Source organism: Balearica regulorum, chromosome 3 (genome assembly GCF_011004875.1).
Source record: "Balearica regulorum gibbericeps isolate bBalReg1 chromosome 3, bBalReg1.pri, whole genome shotgun sequence".
Classification (NCBI taxonomy): domain Eukaryota; kingdom Metazoa; phylum Chordata; class Aves; order Gruiformes; family Gruidae; genus Balearica; species Balearica regulorum.
Window position 1 is genome coordinate 21,390,095 of NC_046186.1, and position 24,819 is coordinate 21,414,913.

Consider the following 24,819-nt stretch of genomic DNA (forward strand, 5'->3'; position numbering starts at 1 on the left):
GCATACAGCAATTCAAAGTCAAAGTCATTTCAAGTCATCCTTGTAACAAGGAAAACAGCCCAAACAAACAGAGAAAAGCACTCTATCTGGCAAAACGTGGTCTTGCAAAAAAACCTAAACATGTGAGTTATGTTGAGTATGAGAAAAAACTACATTCCTGCATAATGCCATGGCTAGAATCACTAGTGTATTCCTACATCAAGAGACTATTAAGAAGGAGCAGAGAGACTATAAATTATTTCTGTATCTGGCAGTGATCCACACACTTTAAATCATACAGCTAGTTCTGATATGCTTATTTTGAAAATGATGCAAATAAATTGGAGAGGTAGCAGGGAAGAGCCACAGGAATGCCAAATAGCTTGAGAGATTTGTGTAGTAGTGAAACAGATGCCAGGAGTTAAATATATTTAGCTTTTTTTAAGCATTTTTCAAGGATGATCAAGCAGTTTTAAATTATCTTCCCTGGCAGAAGACGACTAAATCTTACAGACGGAGACAGTGAAAAATTCAGTGACTTGAAGAGGAAAACAGACACATTCAGACTATAGACACAAGACAAGATTTTAAACTTTCATAGTATGACACAACATAACTGGATTTTTTTTTAGAAAAAAACCCTTTTTTTAAAAAAACTCTTTTTTTAACAGTTGTATGGCCTTGCGACCTTACAGTGTACAGGTATTTATTTATTTATTTAATGTAAAGCATGATCTGTTGTGTTATTTCATGAACACAAATTTTATTTAGTACTAAATACTAAAATACTCATGGGCTTTTTTTAATGCTAGTAAGCAGTGCAATATTTAGGTACATCCACAGAAATGAAAAGACTTTCACAACCTGCCAAAAGTATCCTCATTCTACAGAGCAAGAATGGAGGGACACAAAGACTTAAGGGTAATTAATTCTGTTTTAGTGATCTCGATGCCTAAATGCTTTGTCTAAGTAGTTGTATGAAATTTATCTGTTCAAAGTATCTTGTTGGCCAGCTTCAGCCTTAGGTTTGAATGTTCAGCATTTTAACACATCATAAATTTACATTAGGAGATAAGATGTATCTAATTCCTGATCAGCAGTGTTAATTTGGTGCTAGTTTATGTACATATTTCATCACATTGCACCTCTATATCAGGGGAAGGATCATTTACCATGAGATATTGAGACTACCCTTTTCTTCTTGTAACCCCTCAACTCATCCCCTGCGTATCTTCCAACATAAAGGACAACACAAAGCCAAGATTCAAGAGACAATAGCCTGTATATTTCTAACTTCCTAATATTTGACTTTGCAACTTTATTTTAAATTCACATGGTTCACTATTGGCTAGTTTCTATTTAGTCCTTCATTTGGACCCTTAAACTGATAATATAGATGCTCACTACTGGAGCCAAAAAACCCCAAATAAATCTGTGGGTAATTTAGAGGAGAAAATCTGTAGGTAATTTAGAGGAGACTCAACATTAGATACCTGCTGAAAGCAAGACACTACTGAATTCAATTTCAGGCTCTACAGGGAAATGTGCTAAACAGTAATTATTCTCTTTTATTTGAACTCTTCTCTTTGACCCCTCTAACTTATCCTGTGGTGGTCCCATTCTCTTCTCAAGACCTTTCTTTGCTTTCGTTCTTCCCCATCTTGTAACTCAAAATTCAGGAAGGTATTTTTCACTTCTTCAAACCAAAGAACAGACTATTTCTCTTACAATTGCAGTCTCACAAGCCATGCCTATGTTAAAATAAAGCAGGCTGGAGGATTTTCTCCAGCAAAGCAACACAGTAAAACTCCCATCCATGCTAGACATTTTCTTTCCTTGAAAACGTTATGACTACCATTCAACCTGCCTAACTGGGACACTACACAACAGATGCTATCTCCTGATTTGGTCTGAGGCATTGTTTAGGAGAGTTGTAACTGGCATTGGCCAAAATCAAGACAGACAGTACACTAACACCCAGTATAGACAATTTGGCACAAGTCAAAATGTAGCCAGGGAGCACACTCCATACAGTACAGACGACTGTGGGCCAATGTTGAAAGTGTGCTACAGCTGTGTTTTATTTTCTAGTAGAGATGAAGTCACATAGACATCCACATGATGGATCTTGTAATAAAGAAAAAGGACACCAATAGACATTAACCACATGGACAGAGTTGAACTAAAGTATTTCTAATTATCCCTACAAGTACTGGTAGCATTGGTAGTCATGTACAATAAAAACATTCATGTAAACATACATCTTAAATTCTGACAGAAAAGCATGTAAGATTCTCACAGCTGTCACAGAATGAGACAAAGTTCTTGGTCCAAAGAACATTAAAAAAATTCTCTTAATGTACTCTAAATGATTACGCTCTATAGCTGGCACTATAGATACAATTCTAATAGAGTCACACTAATAAATCATGTTATAAACTTATGTAATAACTATACTAATGCTGGATCAAACATATTCTTATAATTGTGAGGCAAAAGTTTAGCCAAACACAGGTTTTATGAAAGCAAATCCAACTAAGAACCCCATCTGCCAAAGCAGAATTTTCTGGTTGTGCACTTGAGTGACTGCTGGTAACGCAATTCCTGAATGCAGACTACTCTACTGGTAATGCTGTCTGTCTGCCTCTGCTGTTTCCTTCAAGCTGTCAGCTGTGCAGAGTTGGAAGGACAAGACGAACTGATGATATGTTATCCAGAATCTTTTGCATTAGAAACTAATCTTCTATACAAATGCGGATTAAATACCCAACTGACAGCTTTCAGCGTGGTTAAGACGACCTCTGTGAAAACAGAACTGTGTGTGCATACACTATGTTTCAAATGCAGTCCAAAATAGAGAGCTGATTTTCATTTATAGAGGTGACAGAATAAAGTTTCCATCAAATATTTGATTCCAGGCATGTACATTGAAACTAACCTTAAATTTTCATAACGTTATCTATAGGGAACGGAAATCTGTAATAATGCCGATGCCAGGTGAAAAGCAAGGAGGCAAAGTCAATGACAGAGGCAGATGTCTGGCTGTCCAGGGAATGTGTTAGCTGAGAAAAGTTCAACAGAAAGAGAAAACTGCAAATGTCTTGAACACAGAAATCACCTTCAAAGGAATGTCTTTCCATCTTTTCGCATAGAAGAAATTAAGGCAGAATTCATGGAAGATGAGAGTTATCCTTTTTTACTGTTTTACTATCAAAGATCTGGGTACCTTCCCCAGAGGAAGAGGGGATACATATCTGGCTCATTGAGAAGATTTTGAAGAACATCATACAAGCACAATCTACAAGTCACATCGTCTGGCAGGATGCAACAGATTGGTGATTTGGGAAGTAATTCCATTAGTAGCTCTCATAATGGACAATGTCAATGTACTTTCTTGATGTGCGAATGCCCTTCTTAAAGCAGAGATCCCAAACAGCTCTAATGGTGGTAGGTGACCATCAAGCAAATAGATATATTTACGACTCCAGGGACAAGACTCCAAAATGTTTGACCAAACAAATGCAAGATGGCATATCCCACAGGAATCCTGCTTAGCCCAGGAAGCACCAGGGAGGTTTGGTCTACATTTGTACCAAAAATGTAGGGAAACACAGGAAGTAAGTCCGAGGTATGAAAATTAGGTAGGAAGAAAGGAAGCTAGAGACCTGGACTTCTAGAGTAAGGTCGTCCAAAACCCTTCCAGTAGTCTATGTAGGCCTGAGGAGACAGGCAAGGTTTTAATGCCTTCCTAAAGAGATGGCTCACGGAAAATGGATTCAGGTTCGTCAGAAACGGGGGGCATTTTTGTAACAAAAGGAGCCTGTACAGGAGGCACAGACTTCATCTGAACTGATAAGCAAACAAAGCTGCTGATACGTAAAATTCAGGAAGGCTACAACTGAAGTTTTAAACTGTAGCACTGGAAAGCTGGCAGGTATAGAAAACAGTATAATTACGGATGATACTTCTGTTATGGATATAAAGAGATTCTGTATCCTGAAGTGAAAGACAGGTTAGGGAGGGAATAATACAAACAGGAAATGTAAAATAGAAAGCCAGGAACAAAACAAAAATTGCACTAAATCTGAACTAAACAGAGGCATAAACACTTTGAAGAAGTAGAGAAAACTCTGATACTGGGAAGGCAAAGTATATAAGAAAGGTAATATAAGCTAGATAAGCAGCAGAGTAAGTGTGTTGTGCTACAGAGAACTTAAGTCTCAAATAAAACTAATAAGGCAACTACCTCAACAAGTAAAACAACAGATTCAGGCTAAATTCAAGCAAGAGTCTTTACCAGTGGCCACTCAACTAGGATGATAACAATGACTGAGATGCAAAGAAGCAACAGAAATGAGAAACGTAACAGTGATAGCAGGCTTCACTTAACTTCCGGTAGATCAGACAGATACATATAAGGATATAATGCAGTCAATAAAAAGCAGGTCTCTATCAGTCACTGCTTCATGGAGCTCACAAGACTAGACTCAGTACTTGCCCTAGTCTTGCAGGATCTACTTGAATTTTTTACAGCTGAAAAGCTGCAATAGCAACTGCTATGTACTTTACATTCAACATTTATGCAACTGTGATCCTAAGAAGAGAACTATGCAAAAATGAGGAAGCTTGTTGGAAGGAAAAATAAAGGGGGCACCAAAGAAAATTGAAACTTTTTTAAGGCAGTGTGAAGAGTACTTAAGGGTACCACACTGGAAGCACAGAGCCATTGAATGCCACTTATTAGAAGGGCATAATTAAGAGCGCATTGGGTTTGTGTGGCAAGGTTTTGGTAGTGGGGGGACTACAGGGGTGGCTTCTGTGAGAAGCTGCTTCCCCCACGTCCAACAGAACCAATGCCAGCCAGCCCCAAGACGGACCCGCTGCTGGTCAAGGCCGAGCCCATCACCAATGGTGGTAGCACCTCAGGGATAACAGAGTTAAGAAGGGGGAAAAAAACACCAGGAGCAACTACAGCCAGAGATAGGAGTGAGAAAATGTGAGAGGAACAACTCTGCAGACACCCAGGTCAGTGCAGGAGGGGGAAGAGGTGCTCCAGGCACCGGAGCAGAGATTCCCCTGCAGCCATGGAGAAGACCATGGTGAGGCAGGCTGTCCCCCTGCAGCCCACAGAGGTTGATGGTGGAGCAGATATCCACCTGCAGGCCATGGGCGACTCCACACCAGAGCAGGTGGAGGCACCCAAAGGAAGCTGTGACCCCGTGGGAAGCCCACGCTGGAGCAAGCTCCTGGCAGGACCTGTGGCCCCGTGGAGAGAAGAGCCCACGCCAGAGCAGGTTTGCTGGCAGGACTTGTGAACCCGTGGGGGAACCCACGCTGGAGCAGTTTGCTCCTGAAGGACTGCACCCTGTGGGGGAAACCCACGCTGGAGCAGTTCATGAAGGACTGTAGCCCATGGGAAGGACTCACACTGGAGAAGTTCATGGAGGGCTGTCTCCCATGGGAGGGATCCCACGCTGGAGCAGGGGCAGAGCGTTAGGAGTCCTCCCCCTGAGGATGAAGAAGCAGCAGAGACAACATGTGATGAATAAGCCGTAACCCCCAATCCCCATCCCCCTGTGCTGCTGGCGGGAGGAGGGAGAGAAATCAGGAGTGAAGTTGAGCCTGGGAAGAAGGGAGGGATGGGGTGAGGTGTTTTAAGATTTGATTTTATGTCTTATTACTCTACTCTGATTTGATTGGTAATAAATTAGATGAATTTTCCCAAATTGAGTCTGTTTTGCCCGTGACAGTAATGGGCGAGTGCTCTCTTCCTGTCCTTATCTCAACCCACAAGCCCTTTGTTATATTTTCTCTCCCCTGTGCAGCTGAGGAGGGAGTGATAGAGCAGCTTTGGGGGGCACCTGGCCTCCAGCTGGGGTCAACCCACCAAAAAGAGAAAAATTAAAACAGCATGGCTAAAGACAAGGTAAAGAGAGGTTATTACATGTAAAGAGTGATGGGCATCATATTCATATGAAGACAAGAAAAAGGAACATAAAACTGAAAAACAAAATTAGGCAGCAACAGAAAAGAGAGTCCCCAAAACTGCCAAAAAGAATAAAAATTAATAATAAATCTTCAAATCTGTCAGGAGCAGGAGGTCTGCCAAAGAAACCACAGGGTCTACTTATGATAAAGATATAAAAGACATACTCAGAGTAAATAAGGCTACTGAAGGGAAGATAAATGAACACTTGTCATTAGTGTGAAAGAAACTAGAGACATTCCTTCAACTTTCTGTGTAGCGCAAAGGATGTATGGATCTGTCTGAATTTGAAACCACTTTAGAAGCAAATTGACTAAACAACAGTAGCAAATCACCAGGGTCAGATAGCATTCACCCTTGTCTTAAAGGAGCACATGGATGAAACAAAGCAGGAGCACTGGAGTGCTACTTCTCAGTAAAGCCTTGATACATGAAGAGTACAACATTGAAAATAAAATCCCACTTTTTTATAAAAAGTTTCAGTTAAGGCTTAGAAACTTAAGGCCTACACTAAACAAATTAGAACTATAGGGGAAAAAAAATAAAACCTATACACAGTGAGAGAAACTATAACAAAGAACAGAATTGGCAGACACTTTGATGATCTGCCTTGGAAGAGATAGTGTATTTTTTAAAGGCAAGTTAGGGAAACATAGGAACCATGCGGGAAGAGCCTTACACAAATATATTGCTAGTTAGACACCAGATAGAAAACAAGGGGATGGATTAAATGCATAATTCTCTCAAGGTCACTACTGAAGTTCCACTCTTGCCTATGTTGCAACTTGCATTATTTAAAATACTCATGAGGAATTAAAAAAAAAAAAAGGATGAGCAATGAGATTACCTTTGCTGCTTACTGAGACAGGAAGCATAAGTGAGCTGAAAATATCTGCAGAACATCTTACAAAATATTAATGAGGCAACAAAATAGCAAACAAAATACAATAGCAGATCAAAGCTAGTGAGGGATTATTTTTCCCATGTACATCATGTATATAAGGAATTAGGATGGTTCCATGACATCATCAGTGTAGTGTTTAGCAGTGGTCAAAAACACAAATCAAATTTTTGGAAGTCTTAGCAAAAGAACAGAGACCAAGCAAAGATCATCATTATACTACTGTAGAAATCCAAAGTTCACCCCATCTTGAAAACTGTATACCAGTTTGGACCCTTCATACCTGAAACTACAAGAAAAAGGTTCAGAAAAGGACAATAAGGATGATGGAAGCACAAACCTGCTCCTGTACAAGAAATAACAGAATAGGCTATAATTCTTCATCCAGGAAAAGATCCCCCATCCAGACTGGGGATCAGGAGGCTCTTACAATACAGTAAGTTGCACAGAGAACAGTGAATGGGAATCAGTTTTTATAGCCTTTTCCAGTACAAAAACTAGGAGGCATCAAATGATACTATTAGGAACTAGGATCAGAACAAACAAAAAGAGGTGATTCTTTGTGTAATGTACAGTAGATTCTACAGTCTAGTGAGAAAAAAATTCTGGATGCTGAAAGTCTGTATGTGTTCAAGGAGATATTGGACAACTATAGCCAAAATAAATCTGTTAAGAGCTAATAAAAAACTGCATTTTGCTCAGGAAGGCATTGAATAACTTGGGGCACCGAAAGTGTTAAGAGAAGCATCACATATTCTTGCCCTGTTTGGCTTTTCTGGGGAAACATTAGTGGCTGCTGTTGGAAAAAGGACAGTGGCCTCAGTAGATTTTAGGTCTGACTCAGTTCTGAACTTCTTATGCAATGACAGAATTTCATGACTACAAAATCTGGACTGAAACTCACACTAGCTTTGCAAGCAACTATGAAAGAAAATTCTATTCCAGAACTTCTTGCCAAAATTCAATTGCAAAATTTGTGGAAAAAAAACGCTTTTTGTGACATTAATGATAATATCATGCACATATGCAGCTGAAAACCCAGTATTTATGTCTCAAACATATAAACAACTTATTTCACTTTTTAGTTGCCTGCAGGCTAGATATAATTTTTCTTTTCAAATTTATTTATGGTTTGAGACTAAAGTGAGGCAGACATCTGCATCAGTCTTAAAAAAACCAAACTAAAAAAAAAATATGGACCCATAGTTGACTGTATGATGGCTGTGTAATTTTATTTCATTATAGGCAAGGAAAACTCTTTGGAAAGTGTTACTAATCATCAATCTGAAAAGGAAAGTTGAAATTAATGCTTTTTTTGGTTTTTAACTAGCATTTTGTTTTGCTAATGATATCCTTTAATAGTATCTACAGTTTATTAAAAGTCTTCATTCTGAAGGTTTCCAAAGTACTCGATGTGTATACTGTAATGATCACTCATTCCAGTTGTGCTACAAAGCAGAAGTAATTATGTACCCCCACAGCACACCACACAGCAGGCCTGTGTGGTTTTGTTTTCTGCTTCTAGGAGATCAGAGGAAGAATAAGTGCCCTGCATGAAACTTCAGGATACGTTTGAATAGACAGAATGTTAATTATTAAAACTGTAATTGGCCAGGATACCAATATGAAATATTTCTATCTTTCTAATACCTTTTAGTGTTGCAAGTTGTCAAGGATTTTACTATCCGTTTCTCAAAACCATACTGCCTTTGTACACCGCTGTGTTTAAGAACTGGGGTAACAATTTGGCCACAACATTCTCTTGCAAGTTCTGAGAAACAAATGCATCGACCAGTGTCAAATGTACCAGCAATGGAAAGAGAAGGCAGATTTACCCACTAAGTGTTTGACAGGAGCTTTGATCTGCTTGTATGTCAAACTTCTTTGAGCGAGTAGGCTGGCTGTCGCATTTGGACTTCGTCTACAGTGGAAGAATATGTATTTTGGAAATGTGTTTTCTCTTTGCACAACAAATCGTACACCGGAGAAGACCAAGTGACTTGTCAACATTAAATATATCCATGACCAAACATGCCTTGGTACCTGAGCCCATCTAGTCTCCATGCTCAAACCACGACAGGCTACCACCTTAACAGATAACGGACTATTCCTTAAGCAAGGTAATTGGCTAAACAGGAAGTCAGGAAAATGTGAACAAATAAATCATTTATTACTGCATCGTTCAGAGTTGTTCACAGTACTTTTTTATTTTTTGGATAAATAAACTTTATTCCCACTACGACAGTGGCATCTGTCATTCATTGGAAAGAGTAGTCTCAAAAGGTCTCCTTACTTGTTGAAAGTAAGATGTCAAATTTACTACAGGTACTGTATGGCAGGTTGACAATAGAAAATAAAAGCCAGTCTTAGGCAATGATGGCAGTAACAGCAGAGCTTGCCACCCAGGCCCTTGGGGAAAGGGTGCAGGGGAAAGGAAGGAACAAAACAAGCAAGTTCAGTATTAACAGTTAAAATAAAAGCCTGCAACCTATCTTGCATGGACGCAAGGGAAGAAACAATCTGATATCAGGAATAAGAAGATAAAGATACCAGCCATATCTGATCTTCCTTTTCTTCAGCAACTCTTGAAGCTACCACAAGGAAGTTATGCGATAAAAAATGATTGAAGAAACAGATCCTCTAAGAATATGAGACCCAGTAAAATGTATCACGAAATGCAGACATCCTGCTGGTTATTACATACTCAAAAAGAACAAAAGAGGATGTGGTGAACAAGGGTATGTGAAATCCTTCAGGAAGTTTTCTCCTCAAGATGGGGAGTTCCCATGATACGGACTTTCTCAGCTCACACCCTCCACCTTTCCAGCCCTAGAGCTTCCTCAGCAAATTGTTCTACATGTATTTAATGTTCTGCCATGTACAGAGATTTCCACTTCAGCTCACACAACCCTCGCTTCTCACTGATCAGCAGCAAACTTCCACCTACCCAGCAGCTGCAGGTTGCTACTACCTACTGGGCTGACTCTTTTCATAGAAATACAGATTTTCAACTACAGTAGGGGCTGCTCTTGCCAAAATTATTTCCATATGGAATTCAGAATAAACACTGTACTGAGGAAAGAATGCGTGCAGGACTCTAACGAGAGATGGTGCTGGATTATGATTAATCTACACGATAACGCTAGAACCACATAGCCTTAGGCTGATATGTAAAGACATCATATGACGTATCATGCAGCACTTGAGATGAACTGCAGTGCCATCACCTAGGATGATGATGCCATCACCTTCCTTCTTCCAGTATGTGGCAGTCCAGGGTCAAAGAATACTTAACTAGAAGCCAGAAAGCACTCAGTTTTGATAACTCCTTACTACTGCTACTACTTATGTATGTCCCACAGCCTTTATTAAAAATCATGAGTATACAAAAATCTTAAGAAATCAGTGGAGCATGAGGAAAATGCAAATGTCATACAGTTGGCCACTTCAGTCAGACTGAATGTGCCATATCTGTGCATTTCCCCAAGTTGTTAATACTGCCCTCTCAGGAACTGTAACCACCAGCATCTTACAATTAACCAGGTAAACAATCAAAGAATGCATTGAAAAATAATGTAACAGCTTTTCTGTAAAACCAGATTGGGGGTGGGGTGTCAATCAAAGAACTTTATTACAAGTAGGATTTGCCATATTGTTCATTATAAGATGTCTGGTTTTCAAGAAAAGCTCAAAGGGTGCCTGTATAAACTTTAGTCCCAAGTCTATATCATTTCTGATAGACTGCTTTATATTCTTAGAAATAATTGCATTGGTTAAAAAGACAGCGTAACTTGGAAAGTGGAACAAATTATGGAAACAGTAGAAACGTTAAGTCAAGAAACCTCAAGAAAGAGAGGGAAAGACACGAATTAGTCCTCCATGGCATCATGCGATGCCTCATTCTCCACTTCCATGAAATGGAGGCAGGTTTAATAAGGTAAATATAGACAGGAAGCAAAAGATTATTTTGAATGGGAAAGAGAGTTTTGAAATTTAACTTCTTGCATTGCACAGGATCTCACCTTTTTCTAAAAAGACAAGAAGCATGCAGCTATAAAATCAACCAAGGCATGCCTGCCACTGCAGAGTTTTGTGTGAAAACAAACCAGACCTTTTCTTATGTTAATAAACATCTGGGACAGCTGCAGAGAATACTTACTAAATATGGTATAATACATTTTTATCAGTTTATCTTATTATAACTGTTTCTATTACTACAGATCAAAGGGGTTTTGAGGTTTTATTTGGGGGTGGGGTTGGGAGATTTTTTTTTTTTAGAGTAAAATGAAGTCGCTCCTATTTTCAAAGCCTGCTAAAGGAGGATTATACAAAAACCAGAACCAAATTGTTCTCACAGATGCACAAAGAATAATGATGAGAGTCAACAGTCACAACTTGCAGCAAAGGAAATTCCAACTGAGCATAAAACCAGAAAAAAACCAAAACACAAAAGCAATTTCACAGTGAAAGTGGTTAAGCACAGAATGCGTTGATGGTAACTTCCTTCTCCAAGTGATAGAGGAGCCAACAAGGAATGGTGCCATGCTGGACAAACAAGGAGGGGCTAGTGACGAACGTGAAGTTCAAGGGCAGCATTGGCTGCAGTGACCATGAAATGGTGGAGTTCAGGATCCTCAGGGCAGCGAGGAGGGTGCACAGCAAGCTCACTACCCATCATATTTGAGAAGTGGTGGCAGTTCGGTGAAGTTCCCACTGACTGGAAAAGGAGAAACGTAACCCCCATTTTTAAAAGGGAGAAAAAAGAAGATCCAGGGAACTACAGGCCTGTCAGTCTCAACTCTGTGCCCAGCAAGATCACAGAGCAGATCCTCCTAGAGACTATGCTCAGGCACATGGCAAATAAGGAGGTGATTGGTGACAGCCAACATGGCTTCACTAAGGGCAAATAGTGCCTAACAAATTTGGTGGCCTTCTATGATGGGGTTACAGCGTTGGTGGATAAGGGATGAGCAACTGACATCATCTACCTGGACTTGTGTAAAGCATTTGACACTGTCCCACATGACATCCTTGTCTCTACACTGTGGAGATATGGATTTGACGGATGGACCACTTGGTGGATAAGGAATTGGCTGGACAGTCACACTCAAAGAGTCACAGTCAATGGCTCCATGTCAAAGTGGAGATCACTGATGAGTGGCACTTCTCAAGGGTCAGTACTTGGACCGGCACTGTTTAACGTCTTTGTCAGCAACATGGACAGGATGATCGAGTGCACCCTCAGCAAATTTGCCGATGACACCATGCTGTATGGTGTGGTCGACGTGCTGGAGGGAAGGGATGCCGTCCAGAGGGACCTTGACAGGCTGGAGAGGTCGGCACATGCAAGCCGCATGAAGTTCAACAAGGCCAAGTGCAAGGTCTTGCACATGGGTCAGGGCAATCCCATGAACAACTACAAGATGAGAGAACAGATCGAGAGCAGCCCTGAGGAGAAGGACTTGGGGATGTTGGTTGATGAAAACCTCAACACGAGCCGGCAGTGTGCACTTGCAGCCCAGAAAGCCAACTGTACCCTGGGCTGCACCAAAAGAAGTGTGACCAACAGGTCGAGGGAGGTGATCCTGCCCCTCTACTCTACCCTCATGAGACCCCACCTGGAGTACTGTGTTCAGCTCTGGTGTCCCCAGTACAAGAGAGACATGGAACTGCTGGAGCCAGTCTGGCGGAGGGCCACAAAGATGATCGGAGGGATGGAGCACCTCTGCTGTTAAGACAGGTTGAGAGAGTTGGGGTTCTTCAGCCTGGAAAAGAGAAGGCTCTAGGGAGACCTTATAGCAGCCTTCCAGTACCTGAAGCGGCCTACAGGAAAGCCAGAGAGGACTGTTTACAAGGCCATGTAGTGATAGGACAAGGGGTAATGGCCTTAAGCTGAAGGAGGGTAGGTTTAGATTAAATATTAGGAGGAAATTTTTCTGTATGAGGGTGGTGAGGCACTGGAACAGGTTGCCCAGAGAAGCTGTGGATGCCCCATCCCTGGAAGTGTTCAAGGCCAGGTTAGATGGAGCTTTGGGCAACCTGGTCTAGTGGAGGGTGTCCCTGCCCATGGCAGGGAGGGTTGGAACTAGATGATCTTTAAGGTCCCTTCCAATCCAGGCAATTCTATGATTCCATAAGCATTAGAAGAGGCTGCCCAGAGAGCTGGTAGTATCTCCGTCTTTGGAGATATTCTAAATATGAATGGACGAAGCCCTGAGCAACTTGCCCAGACTTGGATGCTATCCCTGCTTTGAGCAGTGGGTTTAATTAGATGACCTCAGGAGGTCCCTTTCAATCTAAATTATTACATCTATTCCAGTAAAGATGACTGTGACAAACCCCATGGTATTTAATTGTCCAGGGTGCGGTGATCCTATTAAATGTGTCTGAATGAAACATATTCAGTCACAGTGTGACTTCACAAGAATCCTCAGGAACTCCTCTGCTGAGTTGTAAGATGCTTAATTTGGGGCAGGAGCTTTGCTTGGCAAGTGGTATGAGAGGACTCGGACTCTTCTCAGGCTGACAATACAGATTAAGTCTATGCAGATCATCTACAAATATGGATTTCCAGAGTTACTAATAACATATACAGAACCTGTGTCAAGTTATGATTATACTTCTTTCTTTGCTCATTAAAAATAAGCTGATTTCATTCAATTAAAAAGGCATTCTATAACAATGAATTATAGCTAAATCCTGACACAATGCAGCTGTTCTTTATTTGAGTAATTTCATTTACATTCATTTTGCGCAACATTTCACACGTTGGCTGGTGTGAAGACAAAGATGAACAGTAGAGGTTGCACCCATCAATATCCCACATAGCATAACTGGAAAGGCTCTCACAATATATACAGTTACACTTCACCAATCCTGACAGTCTGTCATGGCTCCAGGTGTAATAGATTAATTGAAATCTTAATAAAGGACAGGTATATTTGTACATATGCCTGGTTTACCAATGTTGTGCTGCCTTTCTTCTGTCTTGTTGGTATGGTCGCTTACATTCAGCTGGACTCTTTCCATGTCTCAGGAAGAGATTATTGTTCAGGGATATCCATAATGGCCTTTGCATTCTTCTGTTCTGTTACATTTATTAACCTTTCTATTTCAGCTACGTACTGTTTTTATCTTTAATAACAACGTGTTTTTGTCATGGTGATGAATACTCCTATTTATTATTTATTTTGTGATACAAACTTTTAACTGTTCTCAAAGTGACAGCAACACGAGCTTATGATCTTTTATAATAAAAATCCTACAGAATTATTTGATAGCTATCTTCTAAATATCTAGGTCAGCTTTCCAGAGCATGGAAAACAAATAACAAATGGTTAAATAATGTATTTTCTCCATACAAGTGATCTTAGTTTCAAAAGGAAGAATATTTCTTAATCACCTACTTGATGTTTCCAAAAAGACAGAAAATGCTAATTATTAGCTTTTTAGAAGATAATTTCAAACTAAAATACCATACTAGCAATGGTAGAACAGGCACTGGGCAAACAGTAATATTAGTTGTTATCTAGATAGAAATTTCCTTAGGTTAAAAAATAACATTTAGATTTTAATGCAGATCCATTCCTTAGAGTTTTGCTAAAATAACATTCTCCTCTGTCCTTATTAGCATCTGAGTTATAAAGAAAAAGTCATAGCTGTCTCATCAGGGATTTAAACAGTACTTTCAGGCACTATTGTGTTTCTATTTTTTGAATCAACAAAACAACTAATCTTGCTATTTTTCTTCCCTATTCACATACCTTACTTCATTCTGATAAAGTCCAGCTAAGACACAGCTTGTGAAGCTGGACAATTGGGTACCCAGGATGCAAAGGGTTTTGTTATTCTAATTCTATTAGAGTCACATAAGCCTCTGAGGAGTCCTCTTCTAATAAAGATGCCAGGAGCCTGCATTAGAAACCCATTTTCCCGGCCACTGACCAAGTCAGAGACAATTCAGCTCTGTGAGAAGGACTGATTTTGACAAAATGCCAGATGTACTTCTTTTCTTTTTCTTACATTGCAAGTGGAATTAGCAGGGAAAAAAAAAAAAAAAAAAAAAAAAAAAGATACAGAAATATAATATAAAGTAAAAGAAAAAAAAAACTTGCTTATGAAAAGAGGAGAGGCATAAAACTGTGGGCTGACAACAAGAGAAGGATGATAGCAATATACACGGAAGAAAAACAAGGAATTGATTTTAGCATACGGAATGACAAAAAGTTAAAGCAAAATCGTAACTTAATGAAGAATCAAGTATAAAAATGAATGCCTCCCTGTTTCTCTCCCTGTCTATCATACAATTAATTCCCTTCTCCGAGTAGTAGTAAACTTTAAATCTGGAAAAAAACCCAATCTTTTGTTAAAAATACTTAAAAGATAATGAAAAATGTCTATTTATGTTCAATATACCATTCTGTCAATACCTTTATGCTTGGCTTCCATGAGCACACACCAATTCTGATGCACCCATACATTCTCCTTTTTCCTACAAATCTGAACACCCCAAACATAATACTAGGTCATGAAGACTTGCTTACAACATTCGGATTTGCCAAGTCTGAAGTTCTGAAATGCATTTTGGTGGAAAGATCACATATTTGATCACATATCTGAATTATTTTTATAAATGTAATAGTATATAATAAAACATTGGAAATTATTATTTCCCACAATGGTTCCACTTCCAGAAGGATTTTTACAGATATTTAAAAGCCATCTTGTCTAATGTGAAAGATTTGAATACTAAGGAAAAGAAACAGTTGCTTTTACATTATTTCTTCTATACATATCTTGAATTTCACAAACCATGCTCTTCTCTCTTATTACTCTACATCCAAGTCCAAGATAGCAAGAAGTAGTGAAGTGGGCTGAACTGCCATTAAATTACAAAAAGCCAGCTCTACAATTTCTCATCAAAAGTGAAGCTTTCTCAGTGCTTAAAAGTAGCACCTAAATGAATGACAGATGGCAAAATATGAAACAAGAATAGATCTAGATGATGGTAGTAAAAGGTATTTTATGGTGAAAGCCTTTTATCCTTGGGAATAATCTCTATTGCTGAAAGTCCAGCCCACGACAGTAGCACTAGTGATCACTGATGCCTTTGCAGTCCTTCCTGTAGCACTGAGAACTGGACGGGACTAGCAGAGCTCATGATGCACGGCTGCAAATCCTGTCCTCGGTATTCCTCAGGATCAACGAACCTGTCAGCAAAAGGGAGGCTGGAAGCAAATGCATCCCATGAAAGCTGTCCCACAAAACTGGCTGGAGAACAAAGTAGTGCCACAGGTAGATGCAGAACTTTCTTCTTCAATATTTTTCCATTCCCATATCCCACCTAAGAAGAAGAGTTACTCTAAAAACAAAAGATTTTTTCCCCCTCCTTCGTGTTTGAGGTGACTACAGAAAGAAGGCAAAAAAGTTATTTCTATTTTTGTTGCAGAGGAACTAGTTTGATGAATGGCCATGTGTAAAATACAGATTAACTATAAATACCTGAGAAAGAATAAGTATAGAAAGAAGGAGAATAAATCGGTAAGACAATGTGATTGTTTATGGCTGCTATAGAATTGACTTTCAGGTTACAATTTTCTATTAATATTTTGAATCATACAGCACAGGGATGAAAATTATTTTCTTGAACCACTTTAAAAGTAAAGCATTTATCTGTTTGGAATTTAACTTGTGTAGCTGTAAATGTAAAACTTCAGAACTACCAAAAACAGTGCTAGTGAACTACCAGCTATTTCAGCCTGATTTCAAATTCTGGTTTTGAGGTCCTATATACTAGCAATTTATATACTGTAAAAAATACAGTGTTCATCTTCATGTTACACTTGATCAGCCTCTATATTAAATGCTACTGCTCCCAAAGTTTTTATTTGGTTCAAAATATAATGTAGAAAAAGCACACATTGCCATGAAGTCACAGTTTAGTCTTTTGTTCTCATTAGAGTTTGAAAACAGAACCCCATGAGGATGGAAGATAACACTTTCAGAAAGGGACATCTTGGGGAGATCTTGCAAGGGACATAAAAAATCCAACAGATCGGAAGCTTAAAATTTAGTTTTCAGAGTCTTCAGCAAGAAAATTTAAGGAAAATAAGGAGACAACATTAACAATGTTTCCCAGGAAAGATAAGCTTGGCAGGATTGCCTATGGTGTCTATCAACAGAATGAGAAGAAATTCCTTCTGAATGGATTTTACACATAGAGCCACACAGTATGTTGCAACTCAAACCTAAAGTAACATTCCTCACTTTTACATATTAATACTCCTTCTAATTCCTGGAAAAGCTGTCTCCATTCTGACACAGTCCCAGGAGTCACTCCTCTCTAGGCTTACCCAGCGTGTGATCGTTACCGGCCATGAAATACAACCGAGGAACTTCAGCTCATTTTGTACGCAGTGGCTGCATCTCCCAGTTCTGCCTCCTCTGCAATGACTCTTACTTTCCAGAATTTCTTTCAAAATCAAGTTCCTCAAGTATTACCAGAACTTGTCACCCTGTCCTGTCTTCCATGAGGTATTATTTAGGGTACCCATAAAATGTACCACTGCATCAAAATCAGACTCAACCCAAATCTTGATAGTAAAAGGGAGAGGCAAATTTGGTTATTTGTTTTGGGGTTTATGTTGTTTGGGGTTTTTTTTCTGTTTGGGGTTTTTTTGGAGGGCAGGAAAGGGTTGGGGTTTTTGGTGTTTGGGGTTTTTTGACTGACCAAAGAGTGAAGATCAATACATAAACAGATTTCATACAGCATTTTCTCAGATGCAGCAAGCCTGTGCTGATTCAGTCAAGAAGTAATCTGAGACGAGGTAGGATAGAATTTCAATTCTTTTTCTATCAAAGTCTATACACAAGGCATTTAAATACCATTGAATCCAGAGCAATCATGTATGCTTATATGCACATGCACATTGCAGTCACATAATATTTTACTATGACTCTTGCAACCACAATTTCCATACAACTTACCAGCACTACCAGCAATGTCTGCAGTTAAAAGCTGCGGTTTTTCATGATTCTCAGTGAAGCAGAAAGCATATGCAAGCTGATGATATTTGGCTGAGGTTTGTATTTATTTCAGCAAACCAACCAGAATGTGACATGCCCTTCACTTCACTGAGCAGCCTCCCACTAGTTGCCAACTGATTCAACCTTTTTGAACATTTTTAAGAGCAAGTCATGTTCCACAGAGTTCCATGGACAAGTTTTGAAAGGAAGACACAATGATTCTAACTACTAAAAGTGATTTCAAATTATTTTTTGTGTGATATTAAACAATTTCTCTAAATATTTACTATGGCAGAAATGAAACATGTTTTTGTGTTATATAGGCAGACTTTCTCTCTCTGACACATACTCACATATGTATATATGGATACCCACTATCTACTTTTTAGGCTCCTAATTCTTAGCAGAGCATCACAAACTCACTCGATGTCCCCTAGTGTCAGATTTTAAGTTTACATGACATGTGCAATACAGCAAGCAGGCAGAAAGGCTCCCCCTTGGCCCTCTCTGAGGCGGCTGCCATGAATTGTTCACTTTAGTAAATACCAGCAGAGTTCATGAAATTTATTTTACTCAGTAAAACTTGGGATACCTACACTTAGTTTTAAAAGGAACACTGTTTATATGAGGAAATAAAATACACTCTTTGGGGATGTCCATAACCTCGACACCACTGCTGTATTGCTTATGCAAAATGCCACCAGTTTTTCTAATGACATTACTAAATGGTGGTACAGAAGATTCCTTTATAGCTTAAGGGCACCACATGTTTTGAAAAAGCAGCATAACTGCATTTTGGGGAAAAAAAGCACCACATACATGCTGGCACTGATTAAGCCCAATCTGTGCCTGAAAGAAAATTGAAGTGAAGTAAGTGTCTGTCAAGTGTTCTCTCAGCCAGCTCTGTGCCCTTGAACAGACATCCTGTCAATACTTGATACACAAATGAAGAAAACTCTGGTGTATTAGTTTACTCTTAAAATGCTTTTAATAGGAAATATTTTTTTTTCTTCATTTAATGGCTTAACAATATTTGGTGGAAAAATGCTGTAATCTTAGTATTTATAGACATTTTCTCTCCTGTTAAGGTTACATCTGTCAGAATAAAGGACATACAACACTGGGGGAAAAAAAAGGTTTTATATGCAAGAATGTAAGTATGCCCAAAAATCCCAACAACTGATCATTACATGTATTTCTGTTACCCAATAAAATCTCTTACACTCCAATACCATAAACTGATGTCTGCAGAAGACATTAAAGTGCACAGTCGAAAGCACAGAGATATAGAAGCACTTACATTTGCACTGTGATCACTTCCACTAACACAGACGACATCTTGTTTTTGAATTGTTAATACCTCTTTTGTAAGCTTCAGCTGGATGTCATAAGCATTTTCGGATACTTCATCATACAACAATGCAATACCAGTTTTAGTCTGCAAAAGCAAGGCACAAAAACAAAAATTCTAAGAATATGAACATTTCATTATGATAAAAACCTCTATCCCACTCAATACATAAAATCCACATAAATGACCATTGTTTACAGATAGTGGAAAAGTGGTCTGCTTTTCAGTCTTCAAATGGATTAGACACAAAAAGCCTCTTCTGTACTGTAAAATATGGGCTAAATTGCCTTTGAAGTAGACATTAATAAAACCCACAAAACAAATTCTCCATTGTACTGTTCCACAAAGGAGTGTTGCCATTGAATGACGTCCTATTTGTTTTTAATTGTATGACTTCTTATGAAACTATATTAGAAGCAGATAGATATGTATAAACGTATGTGAACACATTTTCCAGTTTTAGCAAGAAGTGGGGAAGTGCAATGTTGTTCCTGATTTACAGATGTTCATTCCACTGTGTCAGAAAAAGACCTGTACCCTTCATAATGTTGCCATTAAGATACAGACTTCTATTACAGTAGAAAACTATGTTTTCACATTGTAAAACACACAAATAAATACAAGTGGTACAGAACTTCTATTTGTTTAGGTCAAGATGGACATATATTTCTGAAGTTACATCATCACTGGACTAATAACTAGTGAACTCTATAGGACAGTCAAGTGTTTCAGTATAAACAATGTTTTCTCCATGAGTAGTAGAAAATAAATTCTATTTTAACTTTTGGTTTATTTACTCATATGCAAATTTCCCACTAATATTCAGTCAGGTATTTCCATAAACAAAAACTGTGGAATTAAGACTCAAATTGTTAAAATAACCAGACTAATGCAATGTCAGAGCTTTACAGTTGTTGTACAGAAGAAGAAAAGCAAAACACCTGTTCTGAAATGGATGATCATATTTAAAAGTAATATTTATTAATTTATAACATATATAAGAACATCAACACAACACTGCATTTTCGTCTATGCAAGTGAAGCATAATTAAGCATAATTTAAGGTTTAGCTGCAGCATTTGTTTTTAAAAGATGATTTAAAATCAAGTTGTTCATCTATGTTTTGTTAAATAGCAGACTGTAAAGAACAGAGCAATCGAACTAAAGAAGAAACATGCTTTGTGCACTGAATGAATGCTTGAGGGATTTTAAAATAAAATCAAACATGGAATATTATCTTTGTAATAGTATTTTCATTTCTATAAAATTAGAGGGAAAGGTATGTGGTGATTGACCTTTTGATCTTTAAAGGCAGGATCAGTTTAAGTTTAAGGCACTTTAAATTTAGACATGGTGTAGCTCTACACAGCAACCAAGTGTCAAAGCCTCCCTTGTCATAGAAATGGAAACACCAGCCTAGAGAGCAATTCAATTTCCCCTGAAGTATATACACAGCACTTGCTCAGCTGAATTGCTCATGAGGTTCTGCTGTCCCTGGGCTCAAAGCATTGTCCCCACGTAGGCCACTGCTGCCATGTAAGACACTTTAGGATATCTAAGACCCGGGCTTTTTAGGACATCCAGGTCCTTCTCTAGCTGGAGGTGAGACTAAATTTCCATGATTATAATCGGATACAGACATTGGCCATGCCAGCACACATCCATATGTAGGTATCTTCAGCTCGAAATGGATCTCCCCAAAGGTTTACAGTGTAGAAATCCACATCTAGGACAGCTGTTTAGATTCTGTCAAGCCAGTGGTGAGCAACAGACACCTCTGAAGCATGATTTACCTGATCTCTTTTATACATCTATCTAGAAGGGAATAAATTGTATCATAGCTCTCTACTTTGACTTAAAAAATAAATATAATTAACAACTCAGACACAAGTGTCTAATTCCAGGCAGATAAGTCTTGTCCTTAGTGGTTGCTGAGAATGCCTAAAGGAAGCAAAGTTCAGTGAGGGTGCAAAGCCTTAATCATTCTCACTTGTTCAGAAACCAACATTTCTTCATTTTCCCAAGTTTTTGACATTTTTTTATATTTCCACCATGTGTGGATGTTTTATCAATACAATTTCGTGAATGATGACATATGAGAACCGTGCCAACGGGTGCCACTTAAAAGCCATTTTCAAACAGTAGAAGAACTGCCTTGAAAACCACTGTCCCCATATTTATCCTGTTCAGAGGTTGAGTGTCGCTATCCTGCCTAGACTGGCAACTACTGTTACTTTTGCTGAAATACCAGAGCATGCTTTACAGAAACATCGAGAACAGAGCTCTAGAAAGCTCTTTATACAGCCTAACCCCAGAACTAGTAATCCTTACATATGTTCAGAAGAAGTAACGCGATGAAAAAAACTCTGAATTTTCATTTGTAACAGACAATCAAGTAATGAATGAAATATGTAGAGTGACCGATTAAATAGCTTAGTGTTTTCCATCACACTACTTAAAGTCTCACTGAAGCTCATCTATTCCTATTAAAATCCAATACCTACCTCACACTCCATCTAACTCCTGATGTGATCCAAGATGACGTACAGCAATACCTTATTTGCTTTCAGAATCAATAAGATTAATCTAGATTTCTTTCAGTCTTTCAAGTCGGCTTTTTTTTAGACCATTATAAATGGCTGTGAATCAGAGTTCAGCACATTCCCTTGTTCTCTCTTTGTGTTAAAGAGACAGCATATGTAACTCTAGCAGGCAAATCCCAGTACAGACAACGTGCTTCTTCAAAAAAGGATCTTTAAATGGGAACTTAGTCTTCACATGCACATCCAGCATTTTAACTCTGCTACGTTCATCTTGATTTCTGACTTAAAAACTGTCTATACAATAGCCGTTCTAACATCTGGTATCAGAAAGTGAGGACTGAAAAGTGGAAATAACTCCCCAAAATGATGTAGAAGAGAAAAGGAGATCAGCAGCACAAGGATCACAGTAGCAATGACTTTTAAGAAAAATTAGTCACTGCTGTGTTTCTGAAAGAAAAAAAACGCCACTTAAATCTACTTTCTCAGGCAAGCTCAAAAACTGTCAAACACCACAGGGAAGAAAACATCACGCTCTCGAGGGAGCTAGAATTGCAGACGAATCCTTTTATCAGTTTTATTGTTGATTACTTACGGCAGGTCTCTAGCCAGTGTACTTGCTTTAAAGTGCTCCCCATTCATCATAATGTTTTGGGATCCTACTCAAAATACCATTATTCTTTCAATGCGCTGCATCTGCAGCCTGAAGTTCACAGCTGCAAATTCTGTTTCAAAATAGGCATCTCTAGGCCAAACTTCAGTCGTACTGGCATAAAATACTTGTCTTCACTCCTGTAAGTTTTACTTTGAAAAAACTTACCAAAAAATTAGGCAGAGTTTAAAAGTGCAGGTGCACTAAGTTTTCTACAGAAACTATCTACTTGTTTATGTCGATTTGTCTCTCAAATGTATTAAAGCAGTATTTGTCAGGCTTTTGATGCTAGTAACTGAAGCGGGGCAAGAAACGTTCAAGATTCTTACACAGACCATCGGAAAATTCAGATGAGATTCATAACAAAATCATGATATGTTCGTATCCATTCAGAGCAGGTATCAGAGTAGATGCAGTGCAGTGATACTATTTTGATTTAAACTGTAAAGTTCTTGGTAGCTGCAAACCTCTCTCTTCTTCCCTCTGCTTAAACGTATTTTAGCATTTGATAGGGCAAGGGGTAATGGGTTTAAGCTGAAGGAGGGTAGATTTAGACTAGATATTAGGAAGAAATTCTTCACTGTGAGGGTGGTGAGGCACTGGAACAGGTTGCCCAGAGAGGCTGTGGATGCCCCATCCCTGGAAGTGTTCAAGGCCAGGTTGGATGGGGCTTTGGGCAATCTGGTCTAGTGGAGGGTGTCCCTGCCCATGGCCGGGGGGTTGGAACTAGATGGTCTTTGAGGTCCCTTCCAACCCAAACCATTCTATGTTTCGTGATCACTGCTGCTGCCAGCTAAATGGAGTAGTAGTGTCTTCGACCCTTATAAAAATAGATTCTCTGGAGTTTCCCCTACTTTATCTAAAAAAATCCTCTGCACTGAGTTACATTGGTCTTCCAGCAGAAAGAACTTTTCCCAGCTGAAGTTGGGAAAGTTATATCTCCACACAAATATTTTATCAGCAATATTTACACCTCAGATCTAGTGATCAAATTCTCTAATCCAATTTCAGATTTTTTTCATGAAAACAACTCTGTTGAAATTCCATATCCATGGCATACTGATGGCTGGAACAATTGCTGCGGACATGTGAGAATTGGAGTCACTGATTATTTATCCTACATCACTTCAGATTAGGCCAAAAGAGAACTTCAGGCGGTCCCACACAGACAGTGCTCTGACTACTAATTTACAGCAGGCTCATATTTACTTTCTCTCTCATAACTGATTTGGTATGTTTTCTACACCACATCTACTATCGTGATTAAAAGACAAAGACATTTTCTCAGAGCAGGACAGAATTCAAATTTAAAATAGCTTTGACTAATACAAAAAAAGAAGGTTTAAAAAATGGGATGAAGTGTAACAGGAAAAAAAAGTGCAAGGTGCTTGTGGTGGGTTGACCCTGGCTGAGGGCCAGGTGCCCACCAGAGCCGCTCTATCACTCCCCTCTTTCATTAAACAGGGGAGAAAAGGTACAATAAAAAAAAACTTACGGGTCGAGATAAGGACAGGGAGAGATCATTCACTAATTATCATCACGAGCAAAACAGACCGAACTTAGAGAGGGAATTCATCTTATTTATTACTAAGCAAAACAGAGTAGAGGAATGAGAAATAAAACCAAATCTTAAAAACACCTCCCCCCACCCCTCCCATCTTCCCGGGCTCAACTTCACTCCCGGCTTCAAACCTCCGCCCCCCCCAGCGGCACAGGGGGACGGGGAGTGGGGGTTACGGTCAGTTCCTCACGTGGTGTTTCTGCCGCTTCTTCATCCTCAGGGGGAGGACTCATTGTTCCCCCGCTCCAGCGTGGGGTCCCTCTCACGGGCTACAGTCCTTCATGAACTGCTCCAGCGTGGGTCTCTCCCACAGGGTGCAGACCTTCAGGAGCAAACTGCTCCAGCGTGGGTCCCCCACGGGGTCACAAGTCCTGTCAGCAAACCTGCTCTGGCGTGGGCTCCTCTCTCCACGGATCCACAGGTCCTGCCAGGAGCTTGCTCCAGCGCGGGCTTCCCACGGGGTCGCAGCCTCCTTCAGGTGTCTCCACCTGCTCCGGCGTGGGGTCCTCCACGGGCTGCAGGTGGAATCGCTACACCCCCTCATCCTCCCTCCATGGGCTGCAGGGGGACAACCTGCCTCACCATGGTCTTCACCACGGGCTGCAGGGGAATCTTGCTCCGGCGCCTGGAGCACCTCCTCCCCCTCCTTCTTCACTGACCTTGGTGTCTGCAGATGTTCTTACATCTTCTCACTCCTCTCTCTGGCTGCAAAAGCACTCTCTAATTGTTTTTCTCTCTTTCTTAAATATGTTATCACAGAGGCGCTGATTGGCTTGGCCTTGGCCAGCGGCGGGTCCGTCTTGGAGCCGGCTGGCATTGGCTCT

At 39.6% G+C, this 24,819-nt stretch overlaps 1 protein-coding gene across 1 annotated transcript in view; it reads right to left on the reverse strand.

The window, feature by feature from the left end:
• Positions 1-24,819, reverse strand: part of SNTG2 (syntrophin gamma 2) — a 285,035-nt gene that overhangs the window by 150,069 nt on the left and 110,147 nt on the right. The window contains exon 2 of the mRNA XM_075747252.1: positions 19,192-19,329. Within this exon, the coding sequence (XP_075603367.1) occupies positions 19,192-19,329 (138 nt within the window). The remainder of the gene's footprint in view (positions 1-19,191; positions 19,330-24,819) is intronic.